A 14,861-nucleotide genomic window follows, 5' to 3' on the forward strand; every position below is an offset into this window, starting at 1 on the left:
GAGTAACTTGGAACAGAGGTTCTCACACTGGAGCTGGCGGCAGAATCACCTGGAGGGTTCACTGAAACCCGGGTGGGCTCTCATCCCACCTTCTCTGCTGTTTCTCCCTGAGTGGGCATCTCGGTTAGCACTTAAGGATTCTCTGTGGGGAGATGACTTGCTGTTTCTTTTGTCTCTTAATTCTGTCTCAGGCTGTGTTGCTCTTTTCTGTTCTGGATAGTTACATTTCATGTCTTGTTGAGGAATATTAGGGCTCTGAATAATCTTAAAAACACATTCTTGAGTCATTATCCCTAAGTTGTGTGTCACATGTGGGCATTCTTGAGATGGGTTTCCTAAAGGACCAAAGGCGCTTTACCTTGTCCTTCTCGTCCTTGCTCTGTAGAGCTGCAGAACTAGGGGATGGTCCCGAAAGCACAGTGGTGGGGCAGGGGTGCTGGCGGCGGCGGCAGTGACTCCTGTGGGACCTGTGCCTGCGCAGCAGCTTCTCTCGCTGCCTTTAACAGCACGCGCACCTTGAGAAAGAAGAGGATTTGAAGAGGGCAGGTTGTCACTTTAATTTACAGTGTAAAAAATACAGAAGTACAGTTTCTGTTAGGTGGTTTAAACCACAACCTCATTTATTTATTCTTTAATCACTTGAGTGCCTCTGATCTACTGTGTGCTGTGCTAGAGAAAAGAAAAATAAATTCTTGACCCCAGGAACTCTCAGTCAGTTAAGGAGGCAGACACCATTGCTGTGTAGCAACATGGGGCTTTTGCTTTAGTTTCGTAGCAGTGTCTGCCTGGATTTGGCGTGAGGGGCAAGGAAGGCTTCCTGGAACGTGAAGGGGTTAGCCAGCCAGCCAGCCAGGTCGTCGGTTCCAGGCCCGGAGAAAGTGAGAGTGTCATGGGGCATTGCCTTTTTTCCAAGCTTCCTTTGCCTTTATTCTTCAGGAGTATACTGCTCTTGAGTTCTGTGCCTTTTCTTCTAAGTGTAAATGTAGGATATTTGATCATCTATAGCAGGTCTTATATTTAATTTGTTAAAATGTAATAATTGAAAAATCTTTAGCTTATAACTGATGTACCAATAGTTTTACTCACCCTTTCCTATTATTTAAGCAGCGGTATTATTCTGGGTTTAGTGAAACCTATAAGAATCAAAAGATAAGCACAATTAAAGTGAAATACTTATTGAATTTAAATAGTGAAAGAACGAGGAGAAAAATACATGTTAGAGAACAATTGTAAAAGTATCCTTAATATGGACCAGGTATTTTTTACCTCTTTACCTAATCACTCACACACACATTTTATCCCACTCTGAATTCACACAAGATTCTTGAGACATGAAAGAGATCTGAGGTCAAGTAAAAGTTAGTGTTTTGCGTTTGTGTTGTGTATCATTCAAGGCATGTCCAGGTATACATTTCTGGGAGTACTTCAATATAATTTATCATTTATACTTTTCTGTGTGTTTGTAAACAATAAGGGAAGTTGCCCTCTGGTGTGGTGAGGGAGCCTTGGGCAGCAGTGCTGGGCTCTGTGCCTGATCCTGCCACGGGCCGGTTGTGTGGCATTGGCGTGTTACCTCAGTCTGTCTGGCCTCAGTGCCGTCTACAGATTGAAGGCGTTGTACTAGGATCTTAAGGTCCTGTTAGTTCTAAAGTTCTATTTTTTTTTTTTTTTTTTGCTTTCTTGTCTTAGAGCCTTTTTAGTTTGATTTACACTAAAGCCTAATTCTGTAATGAGGTGATATCATGGACATCCTTTTTCTCGTTCCGTTACCAACAGGCGTAATGTATTACACGCTCGCTTCCAAAGGTCCTGGTGAATCCAAGCAACTCGCACTGTCCCAATTATTCAGTTCCCAAGTTCAGCTAGTAAGAATTCAGATAGTGAGGGATACCTCTGTATTAACAAATGACGTCTCAAGCTTTGTGGCCATTGTAAAGGAGTGCTAAGGCTGGCATTTCGTGATGGGTAATGCTTTGATATTTGAATATTGGTCCCTTATATGCCCTGAATGTTGACTTCAAACTAACAACAACACAAAGACGTAACAGAGCTGTTGTGGACACAGCGTAACTTAGATGCCTCTTAAGCTTTCCGCAGAACGGAAGACAGAACTTCCTTGCAGTTTACTCACCAAGTTGGTGGAATGTTACCAAAACATGCGGTTTGAGCAGATTGTTAGAGTAGACCTGGGTATCAGCGTAATAAGGAGCAAAGAGGCTGCTTATCGGTGACTGAAAGGCAACTATTTATTGAGCACTTAGTATTTACCGCCCCTGTCTGAAGCACAAGCAATGAGCTTGATGGAGTGAGTGCTTCCTCAGAGTCAGGGGCACTGTAGACCTCAGCATGACGCTGCGTGGCTGGGGAGCCAGGTCGTCTTTAAAAAGTGGAAACATGAATTACTAAGTTACTTTTAATATTTTGTATCTTTCTCAAGGGTCTGTGTAGCATGGCCTTTTATGTATTTACCTCCCCGTTTTGTTTTGTTTTCCATATTTTGTTTCTGTTAGGAGAGAACATTGAAATTATTCTCTAAGCTATTTGAAGAGAGTGACTAAATGCACCTGGGTCAGGCTGTCTGTGGGTATGAAGTGGTTGGGAGAAGCCAAGAACATGGTGGTGAATGGCAGGAGAAATGGAGGCAAGTTGTCTAATGACCATCAGCAGACTCAACCCAAAGTACAGCACACGGGAAAGGACACGGTGAAGGCTGGCAGAACCGCGGGCGAGCGGAGGTCGAGCAGATGTATGTACACACTTATCTAACCTGTCGCTCTTTTGATTGTCACAGGGGCGGAAATTCTTTCCAGTTCTTAACGTGTATTCTGTTCTCTGTTGTTTCCCACACGCTTGTTTATGTTCTCACAGTTCACAGTATAGTATTTTTATTCTTTCAAAGTGATATCAATTTTATTCTCATCAAACATTGTGTACAACTCAAGTTTAATGCTTAATAGCCTTAATCATTTTTTATATCCGTAACTTTATATTTTGTAGCATTTATACCTGAATGGTTAATTTGTTCTACAAAAATATTAAAGTACTGCTACTGAATTCTGAGTTCAAACTGTTTTTTATATTTGATGTAAGTATAATTATCTATTTCTTTGAAAACTTACAGAGTAATATGAATAATAAAGGCAACTCTGTTCACATGATAAGTGAAATTTAGAGGATCTTCACAAATTGTCAGCATTTCTTCTCTTTATATAGAGTGAGCAGTGGATTATGCCCACAGTGAAGCACTGTTGATAACGAGTTACTTTTTTACCTCTCTACCTCTTGATGCGAATGAGGCTACTTGTTGAGCGTTAGAGAAACTGTAGATTTGATAGATGTTTTATAGTTCTTTAAGAGTAGTAAAATGCCCCGGGTAAGTGTAAACCAGAGTAGGCAGCTGTATGAAGATGGTCCAGAAGGGCATGCCATGTTAAGGACACTTTCTCTATTTCTTTTTTCCCAAAGGTTAAGCTAGCCAGTACTGAATAGCCGTAGTTTGTGTTGGAACTGGCCTACTCCCAGTAGATTTGGATTAACCTGGGGTTTGCTCCAGTTTGAGATAGGTTGTGCCAGTTCTGATTCATTTGCTTTTTACTTCTTAGGGATTATGCTATTCATTGGGCCCAGATTGCCCTTAACCTTTCCACATCAGATCAGGTCACTGTTTCTATAAAAAAACAGACAGAAATCCCTGCTTGGAAGAGGAATAGGGAGAGAGCCCAGGACTGAATGGATTCTCCTCTGCATGGACACCTCCTTACCCCTTAGCATGTGATGGGAAATTGAGAAATGTAGTGACTATGGCAGTGGCATTGGCTCTGGTCAGTCAAATAAGCATCTCTTAAGCTTTTTTTTTTTTTTTTTTTTAACAAATTGCTCTTGGTCTCCTTTTGTCCTCATAATGCAAAAAGATCTTAATTAGTTTAATTACTGGAGGTACATAAGAATTTAGAAAATGACTGATATGTGGGCTACACTTTGCCAAGTATAGACACATTTCGAGGGATAGATTGGAAAAATCCAGAAAATGTGAAGCTGGACAGCATCACATTGAATGTTATTGGGCAAGAATGGTGCAAAAAGAGAGCCAACGATGCAGAGAAACAAAGCAGTGCTCCATGTTAGATAAACTGCAGCGACTTCACCTGACGTCAGAGGCGCAAAATACACGAAGCAAAACTGACAAAATGGACGGAGAAACGGACAACTCAGCAGTAATCGGAGACTTCACTACCCCACTTTCAATCGTGGTTAGAACAACTAGGCAGAAGACCAACCAAGAAAGAAGACTTGGACAGTACTCGAAACCAGCTCTTCCTGACAACCACAATAGCAGAATACACATTCCTTCCAAGTGCCCGTGGGATGTTCTTCAGGATAGGCCATAAAGTAGACCATACAACTAGCCTCAGTACATTTAAAAGGATTGAAACTATGCAGTGTATGTTCTCTGACCACAATGGAGTAAAGTTAGAAATGAATAACAGAAATTTGGGAAATTCACAAATATGTGAAAGTTAACACACTCCTAAGTAACCCATGGGTTAAAGAAGAAATCAAAAGCGAAATGAGAAATTACTTGACATGATTTAAAATGAGCATACAGCATACCAAAACTTATGGGATGCAGCTAAAGCAATGCCTAGAGGAAAATTTATAGTTGTGAACACCTATATTTTAAAAAAAGAAAACACTCTATCAATAACCTACCTTTTCACCTTAAAATACCAGAAAAAGAAGAGCAAACAAAACCCCAGAGCAAGCAGAAAGAAGGAAATAATAGAGTGGAAATTAACAAAATAATAGAAAGAAAACAGAGAAAATCAACAAAGCTAGACGTTCATTCTTTGAAAAGATCAACAAAATTGACAAATCTTTAAGCAAGACTGACTAAGAAAAGGAGAAGACTCAAGAAGCAAGAATGAAAGGGGACCTTACTTCTGCCTTACAGAAATAAGAAGGATTATAACAATACTATGAACAACTGTGCACCAATAAATTAGATAGCTTAGATTAAATGAACAAATTCCTAGAAAGTAAGAAACTGCCACAATTGATTCAAGAAGAAATACAAAATCTGAATAAACCTATAGCGAGTAAAGAAATGGAATCAGTAGTTTAAAAGAAAGTACTACTGGGGCCGGCCTGGTGGCACAGCAGTTAAATTTGCACGTTCCACTTTGGCGGCCTGGGGTCGCCAGTTCAGATCCCAGGTGTGGACATGGCACCGCTTGGCGTGCCATGCTATTGTAGGTGTCCCGTATATAAAGTAGAGGAAGATGGGCACGGATGTTAGCTCAGGGCCAGTCTTCCTCAGCAAAAAGAGGAGGATTGGCAGCAGATGTTAGCTCAGGGCTGATCTTCCTCAAAAAAAAAAAAAAAATACTACCCACAAAGAAAATTTTAGCCCCAGATGGCGTCTTTGGCAAATAATGGCAAATGTTTAAAGAAGAATTAAGACCAGTTGTCCACAGGCTGTTCCAAAAAATAGAAGGGAAGGGAACACTTCCTGGTTCTTCGATGGAGCCAGCATTATACTGCTACTGAAACCAGACATCACAAGAAAAGACTACAGACCAATATCTCCAATAAATATGGATGTAAGAGTCATCAACAAAATACAAGCAAACCAAATCCATAAACAGATGAAAGGGATTCTACAGCATGACCAGGTGGGATTTATTCCAGGAGTACATCTGAAAGTCAATTAATGTAATACATCATATCAATAGAATGAAAGACGAAAACCATGCAATCATCCTGATGCAGAAGAGGCATTTGACAACACCTGTTCAGGATAAACACACTCAAACTAGGAATAGAAGGGAATACTCAACGTGATAAAGGACATCTATGAAAAACCCACCACTAACATCCTGTTTAATCATGGAAGACTATAGGTGGTCCCCAAATTAACAATGGTTCAACTTACAATTTTTGAACTTTACGATGCTGTGAAAGTAATATGCATTCAGCAGAAACTGTACTTTGAATTTTGGTCTTTTGCTCTCGCCAGGCTGGTGATATGCAGTATGACACTCTCATGATGCTAGGCAGCAGCCTTGAGCCGCAGCCCCAGTCAACCATGTGATCGTGAGAGTAAACTACCGATACGTTTAAAACTATTCTGTACCCATACAATCATTCTGTTTTTCACTTTCAGTACAATATTCAATAAATTGCATGAGATAGTCAACACTTCCTTATAAAATAGGCTTTGTGTTAAATGATTTTACCTAACTGTAGGCTAATATAAGTGTTCTGAGCACGTTTAAGGGAGATTAGGCTAAGCTATCATGTTTGGTAGGTTACGTGTATTAAATGCATTTTTGACTTCGGATATTTTCAACTTATGATGGGTTCATCGGGACATAACCCCATTGTTAGTTGAAGAAGATCTGTAAATGGTTTTCCCCAAAGATCGGGAACAAGACAAGAATATCTGTTCTCACCACTTCTATTCAGCATTGTACTAGAGATCTAATCACAACAGTTAGACAAGAAAATGAACTAAAAGGCATTCAGATTGGAAAAGAAGAAGTAAAATAATGTATTTGCAGATGACATGGTTGCTTGTATAGAAAATCCTAAGAAATCCACTAAAAAGCTTAGAACTAATAAAGAAGTTCAGCAAGGTTGCAGGATACAGGATCAGTATACAAAAATCAATTGTATTTCTGTACGTTTGCAATGAACAAGCCAAAATGAAATTAACAATTTCATTTACAATAGCATCAAAAAGAAAAAATAGTAATAAATTTAATGATGAAAGTGTAAAACTTTGAAAACTAAAAAACATTACTGAAAGAAATTAAAGAAGACCTAAATAAATGGAAAGACGTCTGATGTTCATTGATTAGGAGACTTAATATTGTTAAGATGGCAGTACTTCCCAAATGATCCTCAGAGTGAACACAGTCTCGCTCAGAATCGCAACTGGCTGCTTTGCAGAAATTGACAAGCTGATCCTAAAACTCTTAGGGAAATTCAAGAGACCCAGAATAGCCAAAACAATCCTGAAAGAGAACAAAGTTGGGGGACTCATTCTCAGTTTCAAAACTTCCTCCAAAGCTGCAGTAATGAAGCAGTGTTATATTGGCATGTGGATAGACATATATCCATGGAATAGAATTGAGAATCCAGAAATAAGCCCTCCTTTCTGCAGTCAGTTGATATTTTTGACAAGAGTGCCAAGAAAATTAAGTGGGGGAAGAACAGTCTTTTCAACCAGTGGTGCTGGGAATACTGGATAATCACGTGCAAAAGAATGAAGTTGGACCTGACTTCACACTATGTGTAAAAAATGAACTCAAGATGGATCAAAAGCCTAAATTCAAAGCTAAAACTATAAAACTCCTAGGAGAAAACCTAGGCGTAAATTTTCACAACTTTGGATTAGGCAGTGGTTTCTTAGATATGACACTAAAAGCACAAGGCACAAAAAGAAAAAATACAAGATAAATTGAAATTCCTAAAAGTTGCAAACTTTTATACTTTAAGGGATACCATCAAGAACACGTGAAAAGACAATTCACAGAATGGGAGAAAATATTTTCAAATCACATATCTGATAAAGGACCAGTATTCAGAATATATAAAGAACTCTCATAGTCAACAGTAAAAGATAAACTCTGATTGAAAAATGGGCAAGGGGTCTGAATAGACATTTCTCCAAAGCTATAAAAGTGGCCAGTACATGAAAAGATGCTCAAAATCATTGGTCATCAGGGAAATCCAAATGAGAACCACAAGATGCCACTTCATAACCACTAGGGTCTCCTGAATCAGAAGGGCAGATGATACAAGTGTTGGTGATGAGGTGGAGAATTTGGAACCCTCGTACGCTGCTGCTGGGAACATAAAATGGTGCAGCTACTTTGGAAAACAGTCTGGCATTTCCTCAAAAGGTTAAACATAGAATTACCACATGATCCAGCAAGTCCGCTCCTAGGTGTGTACCTAAGACAGTTGAAAACATGTACACACAGAATCCTTTACGTGAATGTTCATAGAAACGTTATTTGTAATAGCCAAAAAGTGGAAATAGCCCGAAGGTTCAACTGATAAATGAATAAACAACGTGGTCTATCCGTACAATGGAATATTGTTTGGCCGTGATGAGGAGTGAAGTACTGATGCGTGGTGCACATAGATGAACCTTGGAAACATGCTAACTGGAAGAGGCCGGTCACAAAGACCACCTATTGTGTGACTCTGTCCATGTGAAAGCCTCAGGCTAGGCAGATGCTCGGAGACACAAAGTAGGTTAGTGGTGGCCAGGGTCTGGGGGCGGGTGGAGGGGGGGATGGATAGTGACTGCTCAAGGGCATGGGGTTTCTTTTGGGGTGATGAAAATGTTCCAAAATTGATGGTGCTGATGGTTACGCAATTCTCTGAATATATTAAAACCCACTGAATTGTACATTTTAAGTGGGCGAATTGTGTGTGAATTATATTTCAATAAAACAGTTATAGAAAATATAAGGACTTTGCTAACTTTTCACATACCTACGTGAAAATAATTTGATTGCAAAACGTGTACCTGCCCTTTGGCAGGGACTTTCATATAAGTCTTTATTTTGTTTTTTGAAAGAGTGGATGAAAGAAAGGTTACACCTCTCACTGTGTCTTTCATTCTTCCCCATCTTAATTTTGAGAGGCTTGAAGTCATATGCTGGTGTTCTCTAAATTGTACGTGCTGACTCCATGAAAAACTGTCACTGGCATACGTCAGACTTACATCGGCACTGGTGAAACGCCGTCCATGCAAATCTGGCCTACCTTTCCTCTGTACTCCTTTCTTCTGGAGTTAAACCCAGTTGCTTCAATTATATATTTCAGTCGCTTCCCTATTTTTATCCATTCATTCAAAATCTGTTTCAAATAGGTCAGTTGGAAATAGGCCTATCGTTCTCTCTCTCCCCCTTTTCCCACTTCTCCTACGTCACTCTGTAATCATAGGCAAGTTTCTTAACCTCTGGGCCTCGGTTACCCGCAAAGCCTGGATAGTAATCACTCATCTGCACCAAAGCCGGAAGCTCAAGTTACCTCCTCGGGACTCCTTTTGGTACTTGAGATCTCCTCTTCCGGCACTTACTGCGGAGTGTCTGGTGTTCCTCCTACTTCCCCTCACCCCAGTCCTCTCTGTAATGGCCCTTTGTGCTGTCCTGCTGCAGTAATGAACATCCACCCGTCCCTTTTTCACACCTCTTCCTTGGAGGGGCGAATAAGGCATCTGAGCCAGTCTCGCAGCTCCCCAGACTCTGATCGTGGGTGACATCATCTGCCGAATCACCCAAATCCTCTCAATAATTGGGTTAGTTTACTGCATTTGGTTTATGCAAAAGGTACTCAGTTCTTAAGTACTAAAACTGATTGAAATAAGTTATTTCAATTCTTGTTTACTAGCTTGAATGGGCAGTGAAGCTAAAGGTTTTTAAGGTAGATTTAAGTAGTTTTCAATTTGAGTTACTTTTCTTTCTTTTTCTTTTCACAGGTAATGGTAATTCAGGATTTGAAGGACAGAGTCGATATGTACCATCTTCTGGAATGTCTGCCAAGGAACTCTGTGAAAATGATGACCTAGCAACCAGTTTGGTTCTTGATCCCTATTTAGGTTTTCAAACACACAAAATGAATACTAGGTAATTTTAAGTCTTTATCCTGAATGGAGCAGATGATGTTAAATTTAAGAAAATAGTTAGCTAATTTTACTTTTAGTCAAAATTTAAAATGACATTAAAGGAAAGTTCTTTGCTACAGAAAGGTTTTCTATGTGTGAGCCAAGAAAAGCAACAAAAGCCTCTAAGAGTCTTGTCAGTTTTAATTCTGTGTTTTTATTTTATCTCAAGATATTTTTATTACAATAGAAAGCTGGAGGAGCAGCTTCATATTCTGTTTGAAATGTTGATGAGAATTAGCTGAAAGAAAAATCCACACGTATCATGTAAAACCTTGAAAATGTACATGCTTTTTTTCCTGCTTAATTAGGTTACATCAGCTTTTTTCATGATTTTATTACAGACTTTTCTTCTTTTAAATAATTGCCAGTGTATGTAGGGAATTTTGCTGTTGTGTTTAATCTCTGAGATTCAGCTAATCATTCTAAGTGAGTGAATATTTTTAAAGATGTGCTTATATTCAGTATACAGATAAAATAGATGAGTAACTGCTTTATCAAATGCCATCTATATAAAATATGTTTACATTGCTCTTGAAATCTGTCACCCTTTAAATTTCTTATTCAAATTCCCTTAAACATCATCTCCCCCACAAAAGTCCCTTAGATAATGTCATGATTGACCACCGCAGAACAGCAAGTTAGAACTCTATGATGTTCTTTCTCTCTCAGCCTCCATGGCAAAGGCTTTGCAAGTCTGGTGGGAAAGCATAACAGTGGGGGTTCAGAATGCAGAACGAGTTCGGGGCCACTGTTCCCTCTTACGCGGCACTGGTGTTTGTAGCGTTAGTGTCAGTGACTCCAGCCCCTGGAGGGACTTGATTGCCAGCTGGATAGTCACCACTGATTAGTTGGGGGGAAGGTAAGAGTTGGTGAATAGAGATGCTTAGAAGAAAATCTTGCATCCATTTTTCCCCCTTTTAATTCTGTCCCTTGCTAGAATTAAAACAAGATACTGTATGATTCAGTTATCAATTCTAAATCCAGAAAGAACGAATTCAGGTAAAAATGTGCCTTTGGTATTTTCATATAATTTCCTGTCATCATATATCTCTACTTACTAAAATGAAGTGAAAAGTTAGAATGGACTTGAGAGATGATTTAAATAGTTTCCTGCCATCAGAGGAGCAGCCATCTAAATTTTGTACATAGGCAAATGGATGGCTGTTCTCTGGAAAATCAGCAGATGCCCTAGTGTCCAATAAAATCTAGCCTGCAGCCATGCTGTGGTGGCATCCCACAAAAAATAGAGGAAGATTGGCACAGGTGTTAGCTCAGCAAAGGCTCCCTCAAGCAAAAAAAGGAAGATTGGCAACAGGTGTTAGCTCAGGACCAATCTTCCTCACCAAAGAAAGAAAATCTGGCTTGCATTATTTTAAGTCAATTTTCATTTTCTCCCAGTAAACATGAGACCAATGCTCATTCTCCCCCTAGAGGATCCTGATAGTATTTAAGTTACTCTTTAGCCTTTTTTAAATGTGAATCACTGTTTCGCGTTAACAGTCTAGTGGCATTCAGGATATTACCACAAAGGCCCATAATTACCACCTGAAGACATCAAGAAAGAGTTAAATTATGTTCATTATGCCTTGTATACTGAAGTATGGAAGCATATAAACCATTTTAGAAAGCATTTCTTCAAAATTGAGTGGCCCAGGAAAGACCTCCATGTATTCAGAACCCCCATCCTTTGGCTCTTGCAGAGGGTGAAGGGTTGCCTGTTATTGGCTTCTGCAAAGACATGACTCGAGCCAGACCTGATGGCCTAGTGGTTAAAGTTCAGCACTCACCACTTCAGTGGCCTGGGTTCGTTTCCCCGTTGAGAAACCACACTATCCGTCTGTCAGTAGCCATGCTGTGGCAGCGGCTCACATAGAACTAGAAGGACCTACAACTAGGATATATAGCCATGCACTGGGGCTTTGAGGAGGAAAAAAATAAAAGACAACTTATTTTCTATAAATGTCCTCCTGGACAAGTACTTCTCATAATTTATATATGAGTCACTTGGAGAATCTTGTTAAGATACAGGTTCTGATTCAGTAGCAGTGGGCTGGGGCCTGAGATTCTGCATTTCTAACGAGCTCCAACTCCCCTTGGGATGGCAAGGTCCTAAACCCTCTGGCATGCTGAGCTTCACTGTGGTATGACAAGTGGATAAAAAGTTCCGTATCAGAAGTTTCCAAGGGCTCCCTTAGAAACATGTAGTCCTAAAATGTAAAGTTGAGGATTACCACACAAATATTACTATTATAATATTATTGAAACTTAAGACCTTACTATATCCAAGTACCCCCAATTTAAAATGCATCCAGCACGTAAAATTTCTTATGATTAGAAATTGAAGGATCTAAAATTAAAACTGGTTGAACCAAGTTAAACATTCAGAAGAAAACATTTATTCATATTTTTCAGGGCAACATTTAGTTCTGCTCATACCGTCCTGAAATAGCCATTGCTGGTGTCGCACGTCCCGCCTGCTGGTCAGGCCGGGGGGTTCGGCAGCACCGTCGGCGTTCTAGGCCAGTGTGGTTGAGCGCTGACATTGCCAGCAGGAGTGCTCTCCGCCTGGCCCCAGACGCACCTGCGTCAGGGATTCTCACAGACCCTCTTATAAGCTGGCCTGAGCAATACACAGAAACTTTATTCCTGAAGCTGGTTAATCTTGATTCAAGGTAGACATTTTCATTGAATCTTAGTGGACTCATTTGAAAGTAAAACTATCGCTTCTAGTTCTTCATCTTTTAAGCAAGAATCTACTAGAATGTTGACTTAGATCATTTTCAAAGATATTTTTTATAGAAAATAAGGAAAATCTGTAGTACTTCATTTGAATAACCATAAACATTTCTGAAATCATTAGCTGATGGCCTTCTCTCTTTTTGGAGTGCAAAAGAAGTGACTGGAAGATGTGATTGGAGCTTGGATGTTAATTCTCCAAGCTGTCTGTCTGTTACTTGTATAAGTGGTCTCTTGGTTCTTACATTTATACATCTGTAATTTGATTGTCATTTTTAGTTTCTCTTTTTTTATGCCGTTTTTCCTCCCTTCTCCTTTTTTCAGTGTACCGTCAGAAACAGTGTTCTGAAACAGTAGATGGTTAATGATTTGCGAACTTCCCAAACTGGCTATATTATGAATGCCTGTGTTTTGATCTCAATGTGTCCCTAAATTTACTAACAATTAAGGCAGAATTGTAGCATGAATACCTCGAAATAGTATAAACAAAATAGTAATTTTAATTTATTGGGAAATAATTAGATTTAGTTGACTTGTCAATTATAAAACTTAAATTCTTTTAATCAGAGAAGCATCGTTAGTAATACCTCTGATTTCTCCAAAGGCGAGCGGGGAGATGGAGGTTGTAAAACAAGGGTGGCTGTTTCAGTAGTGCCCCCTTGTTGGGGCTGCAGACCCAGAGATTTCAGTGTCCTGAGGATGGGGGACCCGAGTGAGCGGTGAGCCGCGTGGGAAATGACATAAAGAAATGAGGAGAGTCAGCTCAGGACGCTGCTTCTTTGGAGCTTTTCTTGACTTTCGTAATCCGAACTCCAGCCAGTACACTACTGACTCATCCTTCCACTACTGTAACCATCATCTTTATTTTACTTATTTATGCATTTGATTATTCATACTCACTGTTGGATATGAATTTATAAATCACTTTAAATGTCACTTGAAAATTAAATGCTTGATAGGAAACATGAAGACATTTTGAGATCTTCTAACTTAATATAATCAAGGGTGAAATGATGTTGTATGGGAAGGAAAGAATTTTAGCAGCCTGGCTTTTGTTATGCTGAGCCTACCCGTGTCTCCACAAAGTTCTTGGATATCACAGTGGTTTGAGGATTTCTGCTACAACTGATATTGTAAGTCTGCTTAGAAATTACAAGTACAAATTATACAAATAGTTTTTTATTTTTGTTGTTTGTTTTTGCATTTATATAGCGCCTTTCCTTCGAGGAGCTCAAGGCATTTTTCAAAATCTGACAGTTTTCCTCACAACAACCCTGTGAGGTAGGTAGAGTGCATTACAAACAATAATAAGATACCAGCTAACCTGTTTCAGCCTTTGTAATGTTCTTTATGTTGAGTAATTGGAGGTGCAGCATAAACATGATTTTTAGAACATTTTGCAAACCTTTTAAAAGAGTTTGGTCTTGGTGATAGCTGTATTTAAAAAACCACTTGTACTCCATAACAGGGTAATTTTAAGAGAAATCATTCATCCAAAGATCAGCAGTCACTCCATGGATTAGCTGAGCACTGATTGCAGGACTCAGCCAGGTATGTTTCCGGTTGTTGTTTATTTCCAGGTCCCGAAGGAATGAAGAGCTGTGGTTTTAGCATGACTCCTCTCAGCTTCTTCGAACTGTCAGTTTGCCATTAAACTTTCTTCAAAGGGGGAAATGTGTTCGCAATGTTGCCTCATGGTTTTCTTATTTTATATCTTAAATATTTGAGCATTTTTCTCTCTCTTCCTCTCTCCTTCCCTTGCTCCCTTTTTTCTGTCCCCCTCCTCTTTCCCCGCCCCTCCAGTCAGCTCTTGACTGTGCATGCTAATGGAAGGGCACAGTAGTACAGCTAATACAAATCTACAACTTTTCTTCATTGCCACAGTGGTCTCTTGGGTTTGGAAACAGAAAAACCAAATAGCAAGAAAACCTGGGAAGTCAGTCTCTGGAAAGAGTGGGGAACAGGTGTGTGGGAGTGTGCATTCATGTTTTCTGCCCCTTCTAATAATAAATGATTGTAAATGATGTATTTTTATTTCTTAAACCACCTATTGATCAGAGGTGTGGGAAGAGAAAAATGTTTGGTTTTTTTGAAGTTGCAAGTTTTGTATTAAGAGAGGGAGGACGGGCATATATTGATTTGGAAATGCCAAATACCTGTTTCTCTTGCCTCCCCTGCCACGCCACCCCCAAGTACTAAATTTCAAAGTGTGTATTTGCATCCACTCCTGTCGCTGTATCATCAGTGTACCAGCCAGTGCTGTCTCTGGCTGGGCTCAGTGCTGGTTCTCAGTGGCAAACGCAAGTCAAATCCTATTCTAATCATGAAGGGACACAAGAGGGCCCTCATGGTCCAGATAAGAGAGCAACATCAAGAAAAGCCTGGGTAATAGTCCCAGGCCTTCCACTAATTAGCCTTCATTGGGCCTGATTTTCCTCATTTA

The 14,861-nt window shown here is 39.7% G+C and overlaps 1 protein-coding gene across 2 annotated transcripts in view; it reads left to right on the plus strand.

Moving 5' to 3' along the window:
- Window positions 1-14,861, plus strand: part of KMT5B (lysine methyltransferase 5B) — a 53,358-nt gene that overhangs the window by 15,464 nt on the left and 23,033 nt on the right. For both annotated transcript variants that reach the window (XM_046643337.1, XM_046643336.1), the window contains exons 2-4: window positions 2,511-2,746; window positions 9,497-9,644; window positions 13,631-13,699. In XM_046643337.1, the coding sequence (XP_046499293.1) occupies window positions 2,587-2,746; window positions 9,497-9,644; window positions 13,631-13,699 (377 nt within the window). In that variant the 5' untranslated portion in view covers window positions 2,511-2,586. The remainder of the gene's footprint in view (window positions 1-2,510; window positions 2,747-9,496; window positions 9,645-13,630; window positions 13,700-14,861) is intronic.

The sequence above is a fragment of the Equus quagga genome, chromosome 17 (assembly GCF_021613505.1).
Source record: "Equus quagga isolate Etosha38 chromosome 17, UCLA_HA_Equagga_1.0, whole genome shotgun sequence".
Classification (NCBI taxonomy): domain Eukaryota; kingdom Metazoa; phylum Chordata; class Mammalia; order Perissodactyla; family Equidae; genus Equus; species Equus quagga.